Consider the following 16,403-nt stretch of genomic DNA (forward strand, 5'->3'; position numbering starts at 1 on the left):
TCTTTATATATTTTCTTCATTAAAATTTGGATTGGGACACTACTTATTGGTAAAATTTTTGGTCTTAAATATTATAGCTGACCTTACGCCTCCAAATAACCATTGAGGGCCTTTCTTGCTTTTTGGATAAAGGAAGCACATGATGATTACATTTTTTGATGAAATCTTATATTGGTTTTTGTAAATTATAAGTTAGTGCTCTACATATATTATAGTTAGATCCTAGTCTTATTTAGTTATTATGTAAATTGTTGGAATGTTGGTCTGGTTGGCAAGTTCTGTTGTTATTGTAGAAATTTCAGGAGGCCCAAATTACAAGGGAGACTTTGTCAAAATTTATACAAAACACTTAAGAGTTTATGAACTTTGTTATTATATATATAACTTACATATGTCAATATTTTAATGTAATTTTTGGTTATTAAGGCTTATGGAATATGAATTCTCCTCATATTTCATGTCGGTCATACCCTTAGCATCGGAATGTGACATTAAAAAACTCACATTAACTCTATTTAAATTAATAGTTTTAGGCCTATAGCTCATATGGACCAAAAATCAATATATGAACTTTAACCCTAAATCAAATCCTCATAAAAATGCAAGAGAAAGGTGGAGGAAGCTTAGTACACATACCTTAGGTGTTATCTACCTCCAATTTGCTCACAAACCTCAAATGTGACAAACCCTAGCATAGCAAATAATGTGCCTTTTGTTTTCTCCTTCTTTCTCTCTTCTAGTTTCTGTTAGACTCATGTGTTTCTCCTCAAAAAATTTGACCATGCATCAAGTTACAGGCAACATGTGCAGCAACATGGCACAAGGAGGTTGTCATACATTAGCTGCCATCTGTGCGCTATGGCAGATGTGCCGCGTGCCGCAACATGTGGTACAGAGGCTCCTTTTTCATATTTTTCTTCCTTTTTGATACTTGGGTCTCAAATTTAGGCTGAAATTACAACTAAACACACTTATTAGATCTCTTTGGCCACACACAACATTGATTTACTCAATTACACTCCTTTACTTTACTTATTCCGGTTCTTTAATTTCTGAGATGTTACACCAATCAAAATGAATGGCAATAAGGAAATAAATGATATAGTTAACAAGGTTAGACGGAATCATGTTGTAAAGAAAGGAAAATCACAACCTCAATCATTTAATTACCTATATAGGAGACAAGGAAAAGAGAGAAAATGGAATGATATGCAACAATAGAGAGGAGTAACAGTAAGAAGGAAACCAAACTCCCTCATTCACCCCAAAACAACATGTCATCGAATAGGAAAGAGGAAGAAAATCCATAAACTGAATGGAAACCCTTGACGAATCCTGCACATTGGCAAACGACCTCACCAACGATGAGAAGATTGAAAGGAAGTAGTGATCAAACTCTCTCTCTCTCTCTCTCTCTCATGTATGTGGCATACAAGAAATGTTAAAAATGAAGGGGAGAGACGAAAAAATATGGTATATGGTGGGTTTTTTTTAGGGCATTTTAGTAATTTCTTGATGCTGAAACAAAATAAATTGCTCCTTAGCCATTAGTAAGATTCAAACCCAAAATCCTTCAAGAGTTACAGACAAGCTTTCCACTGGACCGCTAACTCCTCTTGTCATATACATTATAAATTTTAGAAAATACACTTAAAATACCTTATTATATAAATTTTATTTAGTTGTGTTTTTCTTTTTCTAAAATTATTGGGTTATTTTAATATTGGAACTATGTTGTTATGAGGTGGCTACAGGCTCTAGGTTTAAATTGAGGAAATAAGGTTGGACCATGATCATACACTTGCTTCCATGTGGCATTACGTGGCCTTGATATGTATTTAAGCTACTCTAATATTCCTTTGACCAGGGTTGGGATGAGCTCAGTACAATTTGGACACTCCTTTTGGTCAAAAGAAGGAGGTCAAGGCTTGATAAGGAGTGATGTGGCCTTTAGCCAGGCACCATCCTCCATTGCCTAGAATCTCATCCTGATGAAATTAATAGGAATAAGGAAATGACAAAAGTATAACTATTATTAAAAGGAAGTTTTGAGATATTATTAGGCCTAATACATAAATCAATATAATCATGATTGTTATCTAGACAACGAGTGTTATGATATTTCTTTGAGTTGTATGGTTTAGACTTTTTGGCACGTTTCAATTATAAATATGTATTTATTCCTTTTCAAATATGCTAACTTTCCATGAATTATGATTTAAACTTTTTTTAGCATGCTTATTTAAAATATAATGCTCTATGTGTGCTTGGGTGCATGTCTACTCCTTTCTCAAGTATGCTAGCTCGCATTGTCATAGTAAACTTAAAAAAAATTTTGTAGATACATTGTTTTTTGCTATGGACTGTTGACTGTGAAAACCCGCTAGATTGGGTTATTTGCTAACTTAAGATATGCTGTAACCTTTAAAGAGGTTATTGAGACATTGTCTCACTCCTATTTTAAATGCTATAGGAATAACTATTGGAGCTACAACAAGGGCATAAGCGCAATAACCACCAGCTCATTGAGGAGTATGGCTTAGAGGCTGATCGTGCTGCCAACGTATAAGAAGAGCCGCATGTACTTTTATTGTTTATTTGACACCTTTGTTATGTTTTGATTTGGGAAGTGCATTCTTTCAGTCTTTGGGCCCTAAGTTAAGGAAAATTGATTGGTGGCCGTGAGTTATGCTAACTTTTTTATTTACTAATTTATTATTTATTATTATTTCATAACATAAATGTGTGCTGGAGCATGTGTTGGAAAATCTGCATGCATGTATGTATTTGATATATGAATATGTTTGGAAAAAGAAATTTGTCTGCCTTTCCTACTATGGTAGTTTTGACTGCTACTTGAAAATCTTTTTCTACCATAGTAAAGACATATGCTAGTTAATTAAATTTGCCTTTAAATATTATGGTAGATTTAAGAGCAATCATTTCTTTACCACAATAGACTAGGATGTCCTTTTCTCACCATGGGAGGTAAAATCCTTTTCTACCATGGTAGAGATGACTAGGTATAGTGTTGTGAATGAGGTTGTTTGACAAAATGACTGGATCATTTTGAAACTTTTTTAATCTTATTTTCTTAATAATTTTTTATTCAATTAAAAAATCTTAATGCTAACTTTCTTCTAGATTGGTATTGTAAAACTTTGAGTGTATAATTTGTTTATTTGCATTATATGAATTAAACTGCTGAGAAAATTGATCACTTATTCTCTTCAAAAGACAAATAAGGTAAACAAAAAATATACATATAAAAAAAGAAAAAATTAAAACTTAATATATTATAGCTGAACAACTTTGAATGAAAAATGATATTGCTGATATTTCTAATGTTTTACTTAATTATTAAGTCATTAGTTTGATCACCGTTGTAACCGATCAAACCATAAGAGCCAAGACCTTTTTGATTTATCATTCGATTCGGTTGTTAGAATATTCATATATATATATATATATATAACAATGTTCAGTTGTTAGGTGACAATCTATAACATTAATCGGAAATCTTGTTTTCAATATTTATGTGCATGACTGGGTGCCTTGGCGTGATATGAATTCATTTTCCAGGGCAAATGATAATGGTAGACCCCACAACAACAACAAGCCTTTATCCCACTAGGTGGGGTCGGCTACATGGATTGCATGACGCCATTGTACTCTATCATTTATTAAGCTTTTAGAAATATTATTAATTAAGAGATCACGTTCAACAACTTCCAAGAGTGTTCTCTTAGGCCTTCCTCTACCTCTCTTAATCGGACTCAAAGTTATATGTTCCACTCTTCTCACTAGTGCCTCCCTTGGTCTTCTTTGTACATGCCCAAACCATCTCAACCGATTTTCTACCATTTTTTCCTCAATAGGTGCCACCCTCACTTTTTCACGTATGTGCTCATTTTGAATTTTATCTTTACGTGTATGTCCGCACATCCATCGTAACATTCTCATCTCTGCTACTCCAACTTTATGCTCTTGCTGTCCCGTTAGAGCCCAGCATTCACTACTATATAACATTGCCGGTCTGATAGCAGTACGATAAAACTTTCCTTTAAGTTTATTAGGCACCTTACGGTCACAAATAACTCCTTTAGCTTTTCTCCAATTAAACCACCCAGCTTGAATTCTATGTGAAATATCTCCACTGATTTCGCCATCATTTTGAATAATGGCTCCCAAATATCTAAACTTTTCCACTTGAGGTATAATTTGATCTCCCAATTTCACTTCCAAATTATTTTCAAATAGTCCTTTACCAAATTTACAATATAAATATTCCGTCTTACTTCTACTCAGACGAAAACCTTTCGACTCCAATGTCCTCCTCCATAACTCAAGTTTGCAATTAACCTCTTCTCTTGTCTCTGCTATAAGAACTATATCATCCGCGAAGAGCATACATTTCGGGATTTCCTCTTGAATATGTTCCGTCAAAACATTTAAAATCAAGTTGAACAAATAAGGACTCAGAGATGATCCCTGATGTAGTCCAATCTTTATAGGAAAATCCTTTGTTTGACCACTAGGCGTTCTTATACTAGTTTTTACCCCCTCATACATATCTTGTATGGCTTTAATATAAGCAATCCGTACTCCCTTTTTTTCCAACGCTTTCCAAAGCACTTCTCTTGGTATACGGTCATAAGCTTTTTCCAAATCAATAAAAACCATGTGTAAATCTTTATCTTTACAACGATACTTTTCCATTAATCCCCTTAGTAGATAAATTGCCTCTGTAGTTGATCTACCTGGCATAAAACCAAATTGATTCTCAGAAATACTTGTCTCCAATCTCAACCTGTGCTCAATTACTTTCTCCCACAATTTCATTGTGTGGCTCATGAGTTTAATCCCTCTATAGTTAGTACAATTCTGAATATCTCCTTTATTTTTATAAATAGGAATTAATGTACTTCTCCTCCACTCATCAAGCATTTTCTTGGACCGTAAAATCACATTAAATAACTTAGTTAACCATCTCACCCCTTCTTCACCTAAACATTTCCACGCTTCGATAGATATACAATCAGGTCCGTTAGCTCTACCATTTGCCATTTTCTTAAGAGCTTCCTTTACCTCCTTATCACGTATTTTTCGATAGAATGACAAATTTTGTTCTCCTTCACCAGTTACTAAATCCTCCAAGTTACTAGATGAATCCTCTCCATCATTGAAAAGTTTAGAAAAATAAGTCTCCCATCTATTTTTAATTTCATCATCTGTAACTAAAATTCTTCCCTCTTCATCCTTAATACACCTTACCTGTTCTAGATCTCTTGATTTTCTGTCCCTACTCTTGGCAATCTTATAAATATTTTGCTCTCCTTCCTTCGTCTCAAGGTTCTTATAAAATTCTTCAAAAGCTTTGGAACGAGCTTCACCCACAGCTCTCTTAGTTTCCTTCTTAGCCATACGGTACCTCTTCCAATTTTCTTCATTGTTACACAAATGTATGGCTTTAAAACAGTTCTTCTTATACTTGATTTTGTCTTGTACACTATTATTCCACCACCAAGACTCCTTATCTCTCGGACCAGAACCTTTCGATTCTCCCAAAACTACTTTTGCAACCTCCCGTATCTTTTTAGCCATATCCTCCCATATGATGTTAGCACTTCCCTGAGAATCCCAAATTCCTTTATCCAAAAGATTTCGCTTGAAAATATCTTGCTTCTCACCTTTTAATTGCCACCACCTAATCTTTGGTGTTACTACTTGTCGACGTTTTTGGATTTTACTCATAATACACACATCAAGGACTAGGACCCTATGTTGTGTCGTTACAGCATCTCCAGGGATCACCTTACAATTTTTACAAAGTTTTCTATCTGTGTTCCTAACCAAAAGAAAATCAATCTGCGACCTTGAGGCTCCACTTTTGTAAGTGATGAGATGCTCATCTCTCTTCTTGAAACAAGTGTTGGCAATTTTAAAATCATACGCCAATGAGAAATCAAGAAGAGTTTGCCCTTCATTGTTTTGCTCTCCAAAACCAAAACCACCATGCACCCTCGCATACTGACCAGCTTCCCTCCCGACATGCCCATTAAAGTCTCCTCCAATAAAAATCTTTTCACTCTGTGGTATGTGTCGAATCAACCCCTCCAGATCCTCCCAAAATAATTCCTTAAGACTGGCTTCTGTCCCGACTTGTGGCGCATAAGCGCTAACAATATTAACAGTCTCACGTCCAATTATCATTTTTAAAGAAATAATTCTGTCTCCAATTCTGCTAACTTCTACAACGTTCTTCTTCCACTCATTATCTATAATGATGCCTACTCCATTGCGTGCACTTACTTTTCCTGTATACCAAAGTTTGAAACCTTGAATATCCTTAGCTCCTTCTCCACGCCATTTTGTTTCTTGCAAGCAAAGGATATTGATTTTCCTTTGAATCATAACCCCTTCAACCTCTACAGATTTACAATTTAATGTCCCAACATTCCAAGTACCAAATCTAATTTTGCTCTTATGGACTAACTTCTTTAGCCGCGTGCGTCCAGAATGACGTGGTAGCCCTTGCTCATTTAACACTACATCCGGGCGCCGATGCAGCGGCTCTAACTCACTTATCACTGTACTCGAGCCATGCAGCGCGTTACTTACGGGCAACGACCTAGCATTAACATTATAACGTCTATTGTCCATGTTCATGATAGATTCAACAAATTTTTACATTGGCTGTTGATGGCCTAACACAACCCTCCTCCTTTACCCGAGCTTGGGACCGGCTATAAACATAGGCGGAGTTAATGGTAGACCCCACAATGATATTAAATTAATAGCGATCGAAAAATAAGTCCTTACTTACAATTAAAAATAATATAAATAGTTTAAAATTCCTTAAAAAATAAATCAAAATAATTGAAATTATATTTATAAGTAATATCATTACATGTTTTTCATAAATTTTTTCTTTTATCCTTCGTTCATGTTAATGAGGAAAAATATATTATTATATAATTTAATAGGGATAAAGTTAGAAAGTTATTAAATTTTTAAACAAATTAATAAATTTTAAAATTTTTCTCTATTTTAGTAAAACACCTTGAATATGAATTATAAATTTGATGAGAAGAATAACATGAACATAAGCAAATTTTCCACAAAAGAGGTGACAATACATAAAGCAGCTTTGTTAAAAGTTACATGCAAATAAGACGAACATAAGCAAAATTTCCTCAAAGCAGGTGACAGTATATAAAGCAACTTTGCTTAATGTTATTTATGAATAAGACAAAGCGCATGATATGAACATGAGCAAAATTTCCACAAAGCAGGTGAAAGATCAAGAGAGAGAATGGAGAATTTCTCTACTAATGGACAAGTCTTTCTACACCGAGGACGATAGGCCTATAAATAATAAAATTGATTTCATGGGCCTATAATAATTTTTGATTGCCCACATTTCTTCCAAGAAAATCACAAACAACACACGCCTTTCGTAGAAGAGACTAACATATTGTCAGAACTAAACTGGGTATTGAATTGGTTAGAATACTAGTTTACTAAATCATGGTCAAACTATGATTCCACTGGTTTCAATTAAAATAAAAAAAATTAAAGGTATGAAAAATAAAAATATTTTATACACTATTTATTTATATTCTCATCATAAATATCAAATTTATAGTTAATTGCACCAACATTTTAAGAAAACTTTTTGTTATCAATTATAAATGATCAAAATCATCAAGTCACAATAATTGTCTAATCAAAGTATCAAACCAACATAAGTATTTATTCTTAACTAAGACTATTAATAGATTATCTTTTTTTTTTTGGGCCACCAATAGATTATCAAATATATGCTTAACACTAAAGAAAAACCAACCACAAGACAAGTAAAAGTACAACATTACGCAATTTTGGGTTATTGTTATTTTTTTTTTTAGCGAATATGGAAAAGCTGGTTGTGACCAGTTTTTTATCGATTCCGACAAGTTATTGATCGATTCACTTTTTATCAGTTTTGGACCATTGGCCAATTCTTGGGTAGAGACCCAGTTAGAGAGAAAATTAATGGTAATGATTAAAAAAAACAATAATAAATTTCATTGGCCAAACTAATTTGTTCATCAACATTCAACAAGCTCGGGTCTGACATCTACCCACGTCAAAGTGCCAGGAAAACATGAATTCAACTATACAGGATTTTTTACTAACATTATAAATTCAAGGTTGCATTAATTACTAAAATAAATGAAGAACATCTTTCGGAAATAACAAGGAATTGTGGCACATTAATAATATTATTTCTTATTAATTTATACACTAAAAATGTCACTAATAACAGAACTGGAGGTATAGTGACTATTCACATCAAACTTTGGTTCCATAAGGTAGAAGGTAATTCTGCCAAGGATGTAGTAACAATTAAGGTTGTTAAACAATAAACTGAATGCTTTAATTCAAAAATTGTGAAGTTAAATTGGATTCACTTCAATGAAAATTATGACTTTTCCTCGTACATGAAACGCAATTCAGTCAAGGTCTTTTTGTCCATTTTCTTCTGTACCATGCGATTCTCACCAAAACTACTCACTTCTTGGCATATACTTTCTACTTTAGGGCACGCTCAAGTTTCAGATCTATTGATAAGGTCAATTTATATATCGATTATAATAGGTTTTTGGCTCCCAAATTAGATAATTATGGCTAATAAGATGAAGAAAATATGAATAAATTACCTCACTGAGTGTTTTATGTGCTTTGTAGAGAAAGGGTGCCGAAAAAGATGGAAAGCACACTAAAGTACGAAGAATTACACCTTTGGTTCCGTCCGGCTGTGGATGTGGAAAAGCTGAAAATGTTGATATGTGCTTCGACCACGGGCAGAAGAAATTACAAAGGATTTGACAGCAGGTGGTTGAAAGGCTTTTTATATGCTTTGATCGTGAAAATACAATGGGCATGACCGCGGGTGAAAGAAAAATAAGAAATGCGAATCAGTTGTAGAATTAATCCTAAATTAAAACTATTAAAATAAAAGGACCAAAGAGACTTGGGCTAATGGGCTTTTAGGTTTTAGGGTACAAAAATGTTATAAGAGAAACCTTGAAGAGCCTCATTCAGAGGATCAAATCACATCTTTGAGAGTTAGGAGGTAGAGCATGGAGTCTGAAGAAGTTCTTATAAGCTAGGAGTTTTCCCTCTTTCTTTATTCCTTTGATTTTGTGTATGTCTTTTATTAAGGATTTGTGTGACTCCTCCATGAGTTATTTCTAAATCCTCAGTCAGGGTAGGGTATAGCCTAGCATGGATGGTTTTGATGCTCCTTTATTTAGTTTTATTTATTTTTCCTGTTGAATATTGAATTTCATGTATGAAATGGATATGATTAATTTTGTATTTATCTCTCTTGATTTAATTGTCTTTTTATATAGAAAGCTACTATATAAATTGTCTAGAGGTAGTTTCATGATCTGAAAGGTGAAAGACTTATGTAGACTTAGAGAGATAGATATTGATGACTAAATTTATGAATAATTTAGAGATTGGTGGTGACTTAGATCATAGCTTAATGGTTTAGTTAGAGAGTAAAATTTAGTGAGATCTAAATTTAACTCTAAGTAAATATATCCTAACACATTGAAAGGTAATTTAGAACATGTTAAAAATGATTGTCACTATAAATGAAGGGAAATAAATAACTAAATTAGAGTAAGTCATTTTAATAGGTGAATCCTAATCCCTACGCTCATTAGTTACGTTGGTTGCTACATTTTCTTTATCATTCTTGCATTCTTTATTTAATTTAATAATTCTCTCAAATAATTTACTTTTGTTATAACATTGATCGCTGCTTTCCTTTGGGTTCGAAATGAAATACTTCAGATTTATTACTATATTAATTTTGTACACTTGCATGAGCAATCATCTATCACACAAACTCTAGATTCAAGCACTAGACATGTTCGTCCTTACATATTTTAGTTTTTATTAGCTTCTGTATAAAAAAAAAAAAGATGATATACTGATTTTACCATTTGATTTTTCATTGATATGCACTTTTTTATTTCTAATTTCTTGATTTTGTCTTCAATCAAATTAAACTTATGTATTGATTTTAATATTGCTACATTATTTTATTGTATTATAATTGGTAAGTCCGCTTAATTATTGTACATGGTAGTTAGTAAAAAAAAAAAAATTGACTTGACACTGATTGACCAAGATTCTATTATATACATTTCTTTTGTAGGATAATTTGAAAGTCATCTGTTCGGATATGTTAATTCTCACTTGTGAGAGAACATAATTAATATTCCAATCACTTCATGGAAGTGACGCGTAAAAGTTGTCAAATCTGTGCGTAGTTGAATTCACATGATTTGCATGTAGTGAGGATATAAAAGCTCACTTATGATGAATTAAATTGTATATTTGAGCAAACAATCACGAGCTCTAACATGTTGGTTCTGAGAGTTAATTATACCAGACCAAGAGCTGGTTTCCAATTCATTTGGTTCTCAATTGGGTTCATTTAATTTTTTTTTAAAAAAATGAATGCTTTAATTCTAAAATTATAAAATTATACTGTATTAAATTGGATTCATGACTTTTCCACGTCTACGAAATCTAAACATGGTTTTGCCGCCATCCTACGTGGGACTTATCATCCACTTAATCAAAATCAAAACGGGAGAATGGCAAGTAGGTCATAAGGATATTAATTAATTTAAATTAAGTCTCAATCAATTTTAAAGTGTTAAATTTTAGAAATTTACAAGTTTAGCTCTGATCAATTTTATAATTTTATTATGATAAATTGGCAACTTGAGTTTCAAATTTTAATAGAAAAAATAAAATTGTTTATTTGTCAACTGTGTTAGAATTTAAAAAATAAGTTATAAATCCATCACAATAAAGTTGTAAAATTGAAAGTGAAATTTTCAAATCCTCAAAATTTCACACTTTGAAATTGATCTGATCTAATTTAAATTACTTAATCCTCTCAAGATTTATATGTCATTCTCCCATATCCAAACCGCACGATAGGACATGCGCCTTGTCTTTTTCCCTTTCCAAATATAAGATCCACACATTTTTTTGTCCTTTCTATTATCCAATCAATGACTTGCACTTTGTATAGAGTTTGTATTTTATATGTTGACTGCTGACTTCACATGGTGGTTGAAAGCTTCATTTCTCTGTCTTCCATACTGTGAGACCATTTTAATCAACGTACACCTGTAAAGAAAAGTGGGTGGTTAGTTAATTACAAAAGTATTTCAAACTTTGCTCCTTTTTAATACATATAATTATTTATCTGTTTAAATGATTGTTTTTTAAATAAGTAATTTGAATATACTCCTATAAACATCTTTGGCAAAAATATGCTTTATTGTATGTAAAATCCTACATCTTTTTATCAGAAATAAATAATTAACAACGGAGTACATAAAAACCTCTCCGTCCAGCTTGTCCGTAGCTGCATCCACTTGAGTTGTTAATGCATGTATAAAGTTTCTCTTTCTGCCGAAATTAAGATGAACTAAAGTATCAATCAAAAGCTCCGACATTTCGGTTTGAACTTGATTGAGGGGCTAATTACAATTAGAAATCTGTATCATTTGAAAATTCCTATGAGACCGAATGATTCAAACTGGAAGGCGCCTTCCTATGGAAGGCTGGAGGAACTGTTGAAGAAGCAGTTTAGTTCATCAGTCAATCATGTTCGAGTTGCTGTTATTGATGACACCATGAGTTATGAGCTGTACGATGCTGTTCGTGATGAGAATGGAGATGTAAGTAAATTTCTAGACGTCTTGGAGAGAGTATGCACGGAAAAACAACTTGATTGTTCCACCGTCTTAAATCAAGCCACTCCCACGGGTGATTCGTTGCTTCATGTTGCAGCTGAGCATGGAGCAATTAGTATCGCAGAGCTGCTTGTTGATAATAATTTTTTGCTAATTGTGACAAACAACAGAAAAGACACAGCGCTTCATGTTGCCGCTAGAGCTAAGAATATTGGGGTGATGAGAGTTATCTTGTCCAAATTTGATGATGCTAGCAGTAAGGATAACTTTATTATGTTACCCAATAAGGTTGTGCATACAGCTTTGCACGAAGCTATTCTTAGCAAATATTTTGAGGGGTTTGATTTCCTTTTAAGTGAGCAAAGTGACAGTACTTGGCCACTCTATTGGGACACTCACCCAACTGAGTCACCAATATACTTGGCAGTCCAAATTGGGGATGTTGCAATTCTTCGTCATCTCTTGCAGATTCCATTTCCATCAGACCGGGTCATTCATAAGAGCCGTGGAAACTCTCCACTTCATGCCGCCATATCAGAACGCAATATTGGTACGTGTGATGCCAAATTAACTGATCAATATGTTGTACTTTTCTGTTTGATCCACTTTCATTTATATATTAAACGTGTCTTCTTTTATGCGTAGCTTTTGTGAAGGAGATACTAGACAACAAAAAAGAGCTGAAGTTCCTCAAAGATGAAAATGAAAACACGCCCCTTCATTACGCAGCATACGCTGGTTATGTGGAAGGTGTTCGTGAACTTTTAAAGGAATCCACCCTTGTCCCATTATTTCAACGAAACTCACAAAATAATCTTCCAATTCACGTTGCTTGTGGTCAGGGCCATGTTCAGGTGGTTGAAGAATTGCTGCGCAAACAAGGACCTTGTACCAGTTTTTGGCTCAATAATGAAGGTTGAAACATTCTTCACGTTGCAGCAATGAGAGGACAAAACGAGATGGTAAAATACCTGTTGAACCACTCGAAGGTATCTTCAGAAAGTGTGAATGAGAAAGACTTAAATGGAGATACCCCGCTGCATCTGGCAGCAAGAAAGTTGTACCTTTGGACTCTATTCCATCTATCACGAGACAAAAGGATGAATGTGAACCTTGTAAATAACCGTGGCTTAACAGCTCATGATATTGTCGAATGGCAGAGTAAAATTCCAAAGACTCGTACAGAGGTATTATGTAGAAATATCTATATATCCATTATGTTTTATTAATATATTATTTACCAACAGGTTTTGATTTCATGTAAAATTGTACTTGTTTAATTTGATCATCTTGCAGTATTTTGCATCTAAGATTTTAAAATTTGCTGGTGCCTCGCTCAAAAAAAATAAGCCGAGAGAAAAACATGTAGACAATAAAGAATGGAATGTGAATGATGGGGCCAACACACTCATAATAGTGGCCGTACTGGTAGCCACAGTGACATTTGCAGCTGGTTTCACAGTACCAGGTGGGGTATACAATTCGGATGACGCAGTCCCTAAAGAAAGAGGCATGGCAGTGTTGACTTGTCAAACCCTGTTCAAAATATTTATGGCTTTCAACACAATTGCTATGTATTGCTCCACCATCGGTTCTATTATTCTTCTTTATAGGCATCTGGGTGATCGTCGATTTTCAGAGCGAACGTATTATATCTCCAGAGGTTTTGTCCAAGTGGCTCTTGTAACCATGCCAGTGGCGTTTATGGCTGCCATACGTTTGGTTGTCAGCAATAACTCCTTGCTTACGTATCTTACAAGTGTCATTGCAATCATCTTCATTTTCCTGGTACTATTTCTTCGCATTTTAGCATGGTTTCATCTTGGAATTCACATTCCTATATTACGTCGAGTTGGAGAACTTCTTCTTTGGATTATTATTATTTTATTTTATGGGGGTAAGGATAATATAGTTTATGATGCTGGTGAAATCCATCAAAACGATGAAGATATGGTACCCAACACAGTCAAAGCCACGCAAGAGATGAACCATATGTCACCTAGTGTCCTTTGTGCTGATGATCACCCTGGTATTGTACAACCTAGTCGAAGGCTTTCTAGTAATCAGGTAATTAATGCTTTGTTTTATAATGGATCCACCTCCTCATAGTATAAGATGGTATTGCAAAACTGCACTTGGTCAGAACAGCAGCAAGTAAGTGCGACGAGAGTTGAGCTTGCAGTTAATCTCAGTTCCATTACTGTGGACAGTGGAAAACTTTTTTTTTTTGTAACAGTTGAAGTTAATCAGAATTGATTGATAGTATATCTTTTACTATTTGGGCTTATATATGTTATAAGAGATTGATTGCTACTTTTTTATTATTGTAAATTGCAGAATATGCAATACGACGCGGATGCATGTGTCTCCAATTTCACCCAACTTTGAAGAGATGAGACAATTGAAGATATATATAAAATGTTAGTTATTTGGCTGAATGTTATATTGGTTTGATACATTACTGTTGTTCTGGTTTGAGAGTGATTAATATCTTTAGGAATTTTTCTTATTTATCATTTTAAAATTAAGTAGATACATTTTCTTGTGTAATTCTATAAATTATTAGGTCATGTTTGCTTACTAGAATAAAATAGAATGCGATAGATTGAAAAAATTGAGACAAAAATAAACTAAATCGCCCTTCTCCTCATGGTAAGCATTATAAAACTTATTAATATATAATACAAATGTAAAAATTATCAAACCCTCTAAAAATCTCAATAATCATGATTCTCAACCCCATGAGCTAAATTACTCCGCCCCTTTATGAATGAGCTCATCTATCTCCTTTGATCATCTTATTTTTTAAATTTATTTTTTTAATCTATTCCATTCCATTTTATTCTAGTAAGCAAAAGTGACCTTAATGAATCTTATTATGCATGACTTCTGGAGAATGTAATTTATATTTGATTTATTTTTAACAACTTTGCTTATTTGGTCAACATGACAAAATCTCATGTAGCAAAGAACTAAGTCATGTAAATTGTAAAGGGCAAATTTGATTATAATAATCAAGAATTATAGAAGAAAGAATCTGAAGCCTCACTCAATGTGAGTGGCACAACTGGCTAAAAGTACAAGAGTTAGTTACAACAGTGTACACATCATAGGTTCTATAGTATTCTGAACATGAATAAAGAATACTATAGAAAAATCCTATAATAATTACAACGGGATTTATGACTTCGACCGACTGCTAGCCTTTTGCTTTTTGGGCTTCTTATTAATCTTGGACTGCAGTATAGGTTGGTCATTTGTATTCTTAACATCCCCTCACAAATCAGAGGTAATTAACCTAAGTTTGTCACGTAAAAAGATAAAATGACAAGAGGATAATGGTTTTGTAAGTACATCAGCCAGCTGATGTTCAACTGGGATGAACCAAATAGTAATACGTTTACGCAACACCAAATCACTAACAAAATGAGTATCAATCTCTATGTGCTTTTGTATGAGCATGAAAAATAGGGTTTGAAGCTAAGGCAGATGCACTCAAGTTATCACACCAAATAATTGAAGGAGAAAAGAACACTAGACCAAGGTCTCCCATCAAAGATCGAAGCCACACAAGTTCAAATGTTGTGTGAGCTAGAGAACAGTACTGTGATTCAACACTCAAACGTGCGACCACCATCTGCTTCTTAGAGGACTAGGAAACCAATGCATTACTTAAGAAAACAAGATAGCCATCAGTAGATCATCAATCATCTAGGCATACAGCCCAGTCAGCATCTAAATAAGCCATTAAATCAAGATATTCAGATCCTTTAATATGAAGACCAACATGAAGTGTCCCTTGTAAATATCGCAATAAACGTTTAATCGCTTGCCAATGAAGAAGAGTTAGTGCAGATAAAAATTGACTTAACTTACTGACAACAAAGGAAATGTCAGGATGCATATAAGCCAAATATTATAGAGTACTATCAAACTTTGATAATGATTGTCTTGGTACCCTTGGAGTCTTACATGAAGAAGCTTTATTCATATGCCATCTACTAAGCAAGTTTAAAATATATTTACTCTAATTTAAATAGAAACCAAAGTCATCATAGGTAATCTCTATTCCAAGAAAATAGTGAATTGGGCCTATGTCTTTTAAAGAGAACATGTCATTCAACTTAGTAACAGACATCTGAATACTACTTGAATTATTTCCAGTAACAAGTATGTCATTGACATAAATAAGAATAAGAAGAACTTGATCTCCATTTTGAAAGAAAAACAAAGAAGTATCACTCTTACTATTATAAAATTCCCAAGACAGCAGTGTAGATCAAAGACAATCAAACCAAGCTCGTGGAGCTTATTTTAAACCATATAATGCTTTCCTAAGACGACAAACATGATTGGGTCTAGTAGAATCCACAAAACATATGGGTTGAGCCATGTAAACAGTCTCTGTAAGGACACCATTTCGAAATGCATTATTAATATCAAGTTGTCTGATATCCCAATGTTTTGAAACTGCAATTATAAGAATGATGCATACTATGGATGGCTTAATAACTAGACTATAAGTTTCATCAAATCTATCCCAAGTTCTTAAAGATAGCCTTTCACCCACGAGATGAGCTTTGTATCAATCTATAGTATTGTCTGGCTTGAACTTGGTCTTAT

At 33.7% G+C, this 16,403-nt stretch overlaps 1 protein-coding gene across 1 annotated transcript in view; it reads left to right on the forward strand.

Moving 5' to 3' along the window:
• The first annotated feature begins 11,603 nt into the window (after nucleotides 1–11,603).
• Nucleotides 11,604–16,403, forward strand: part of LOC129289141 (protein ACCELERATED CELL DEATH 6-like) — a 45,856-nt gene continuing 41,056 nt past the window's right edge. The window contains exons 1-4 of the mRNA XM_054925949.1: nucleotides 11,604–12,330; nucleotides 12,426–12,674; nucleotides 12,720–12,967; nucleotides 13,077–13,847. Coding sequence (XP_054781924.1) covers nucleotides 11,604–12,330; nucleotides 12,426–12,674; nucleotides 12,720–12,967; nucleotides 13,077–13,847 — 1,995 coding nt within the window. The remainder of the gene's footprint in view (nucleotides 12,331–12,425; nucleotides 12,675–12,719; nucleotides 12,968–13,076; nucleotides 13,848–16,403) is intronic.

The sequence above is a fragment of the Prosopis cineraria genome, unplaced genomic scaffold (genome assembly GCF_029017545.1).
Source record: "Prosopis cineraria cultivar Desert tree isolate PC_DT_omini unplaced genomic scaffold, ASM2901754v1 PC12, whole genome shotgun sequence".
In the NCBI taxonomy this organism is placed as follows: Eukaryota; Viridiplantae; Streptophyta; class Magnoliopsida; order Fabales; family Fabaceae; genus Prosopis; species Prosopis cineraria.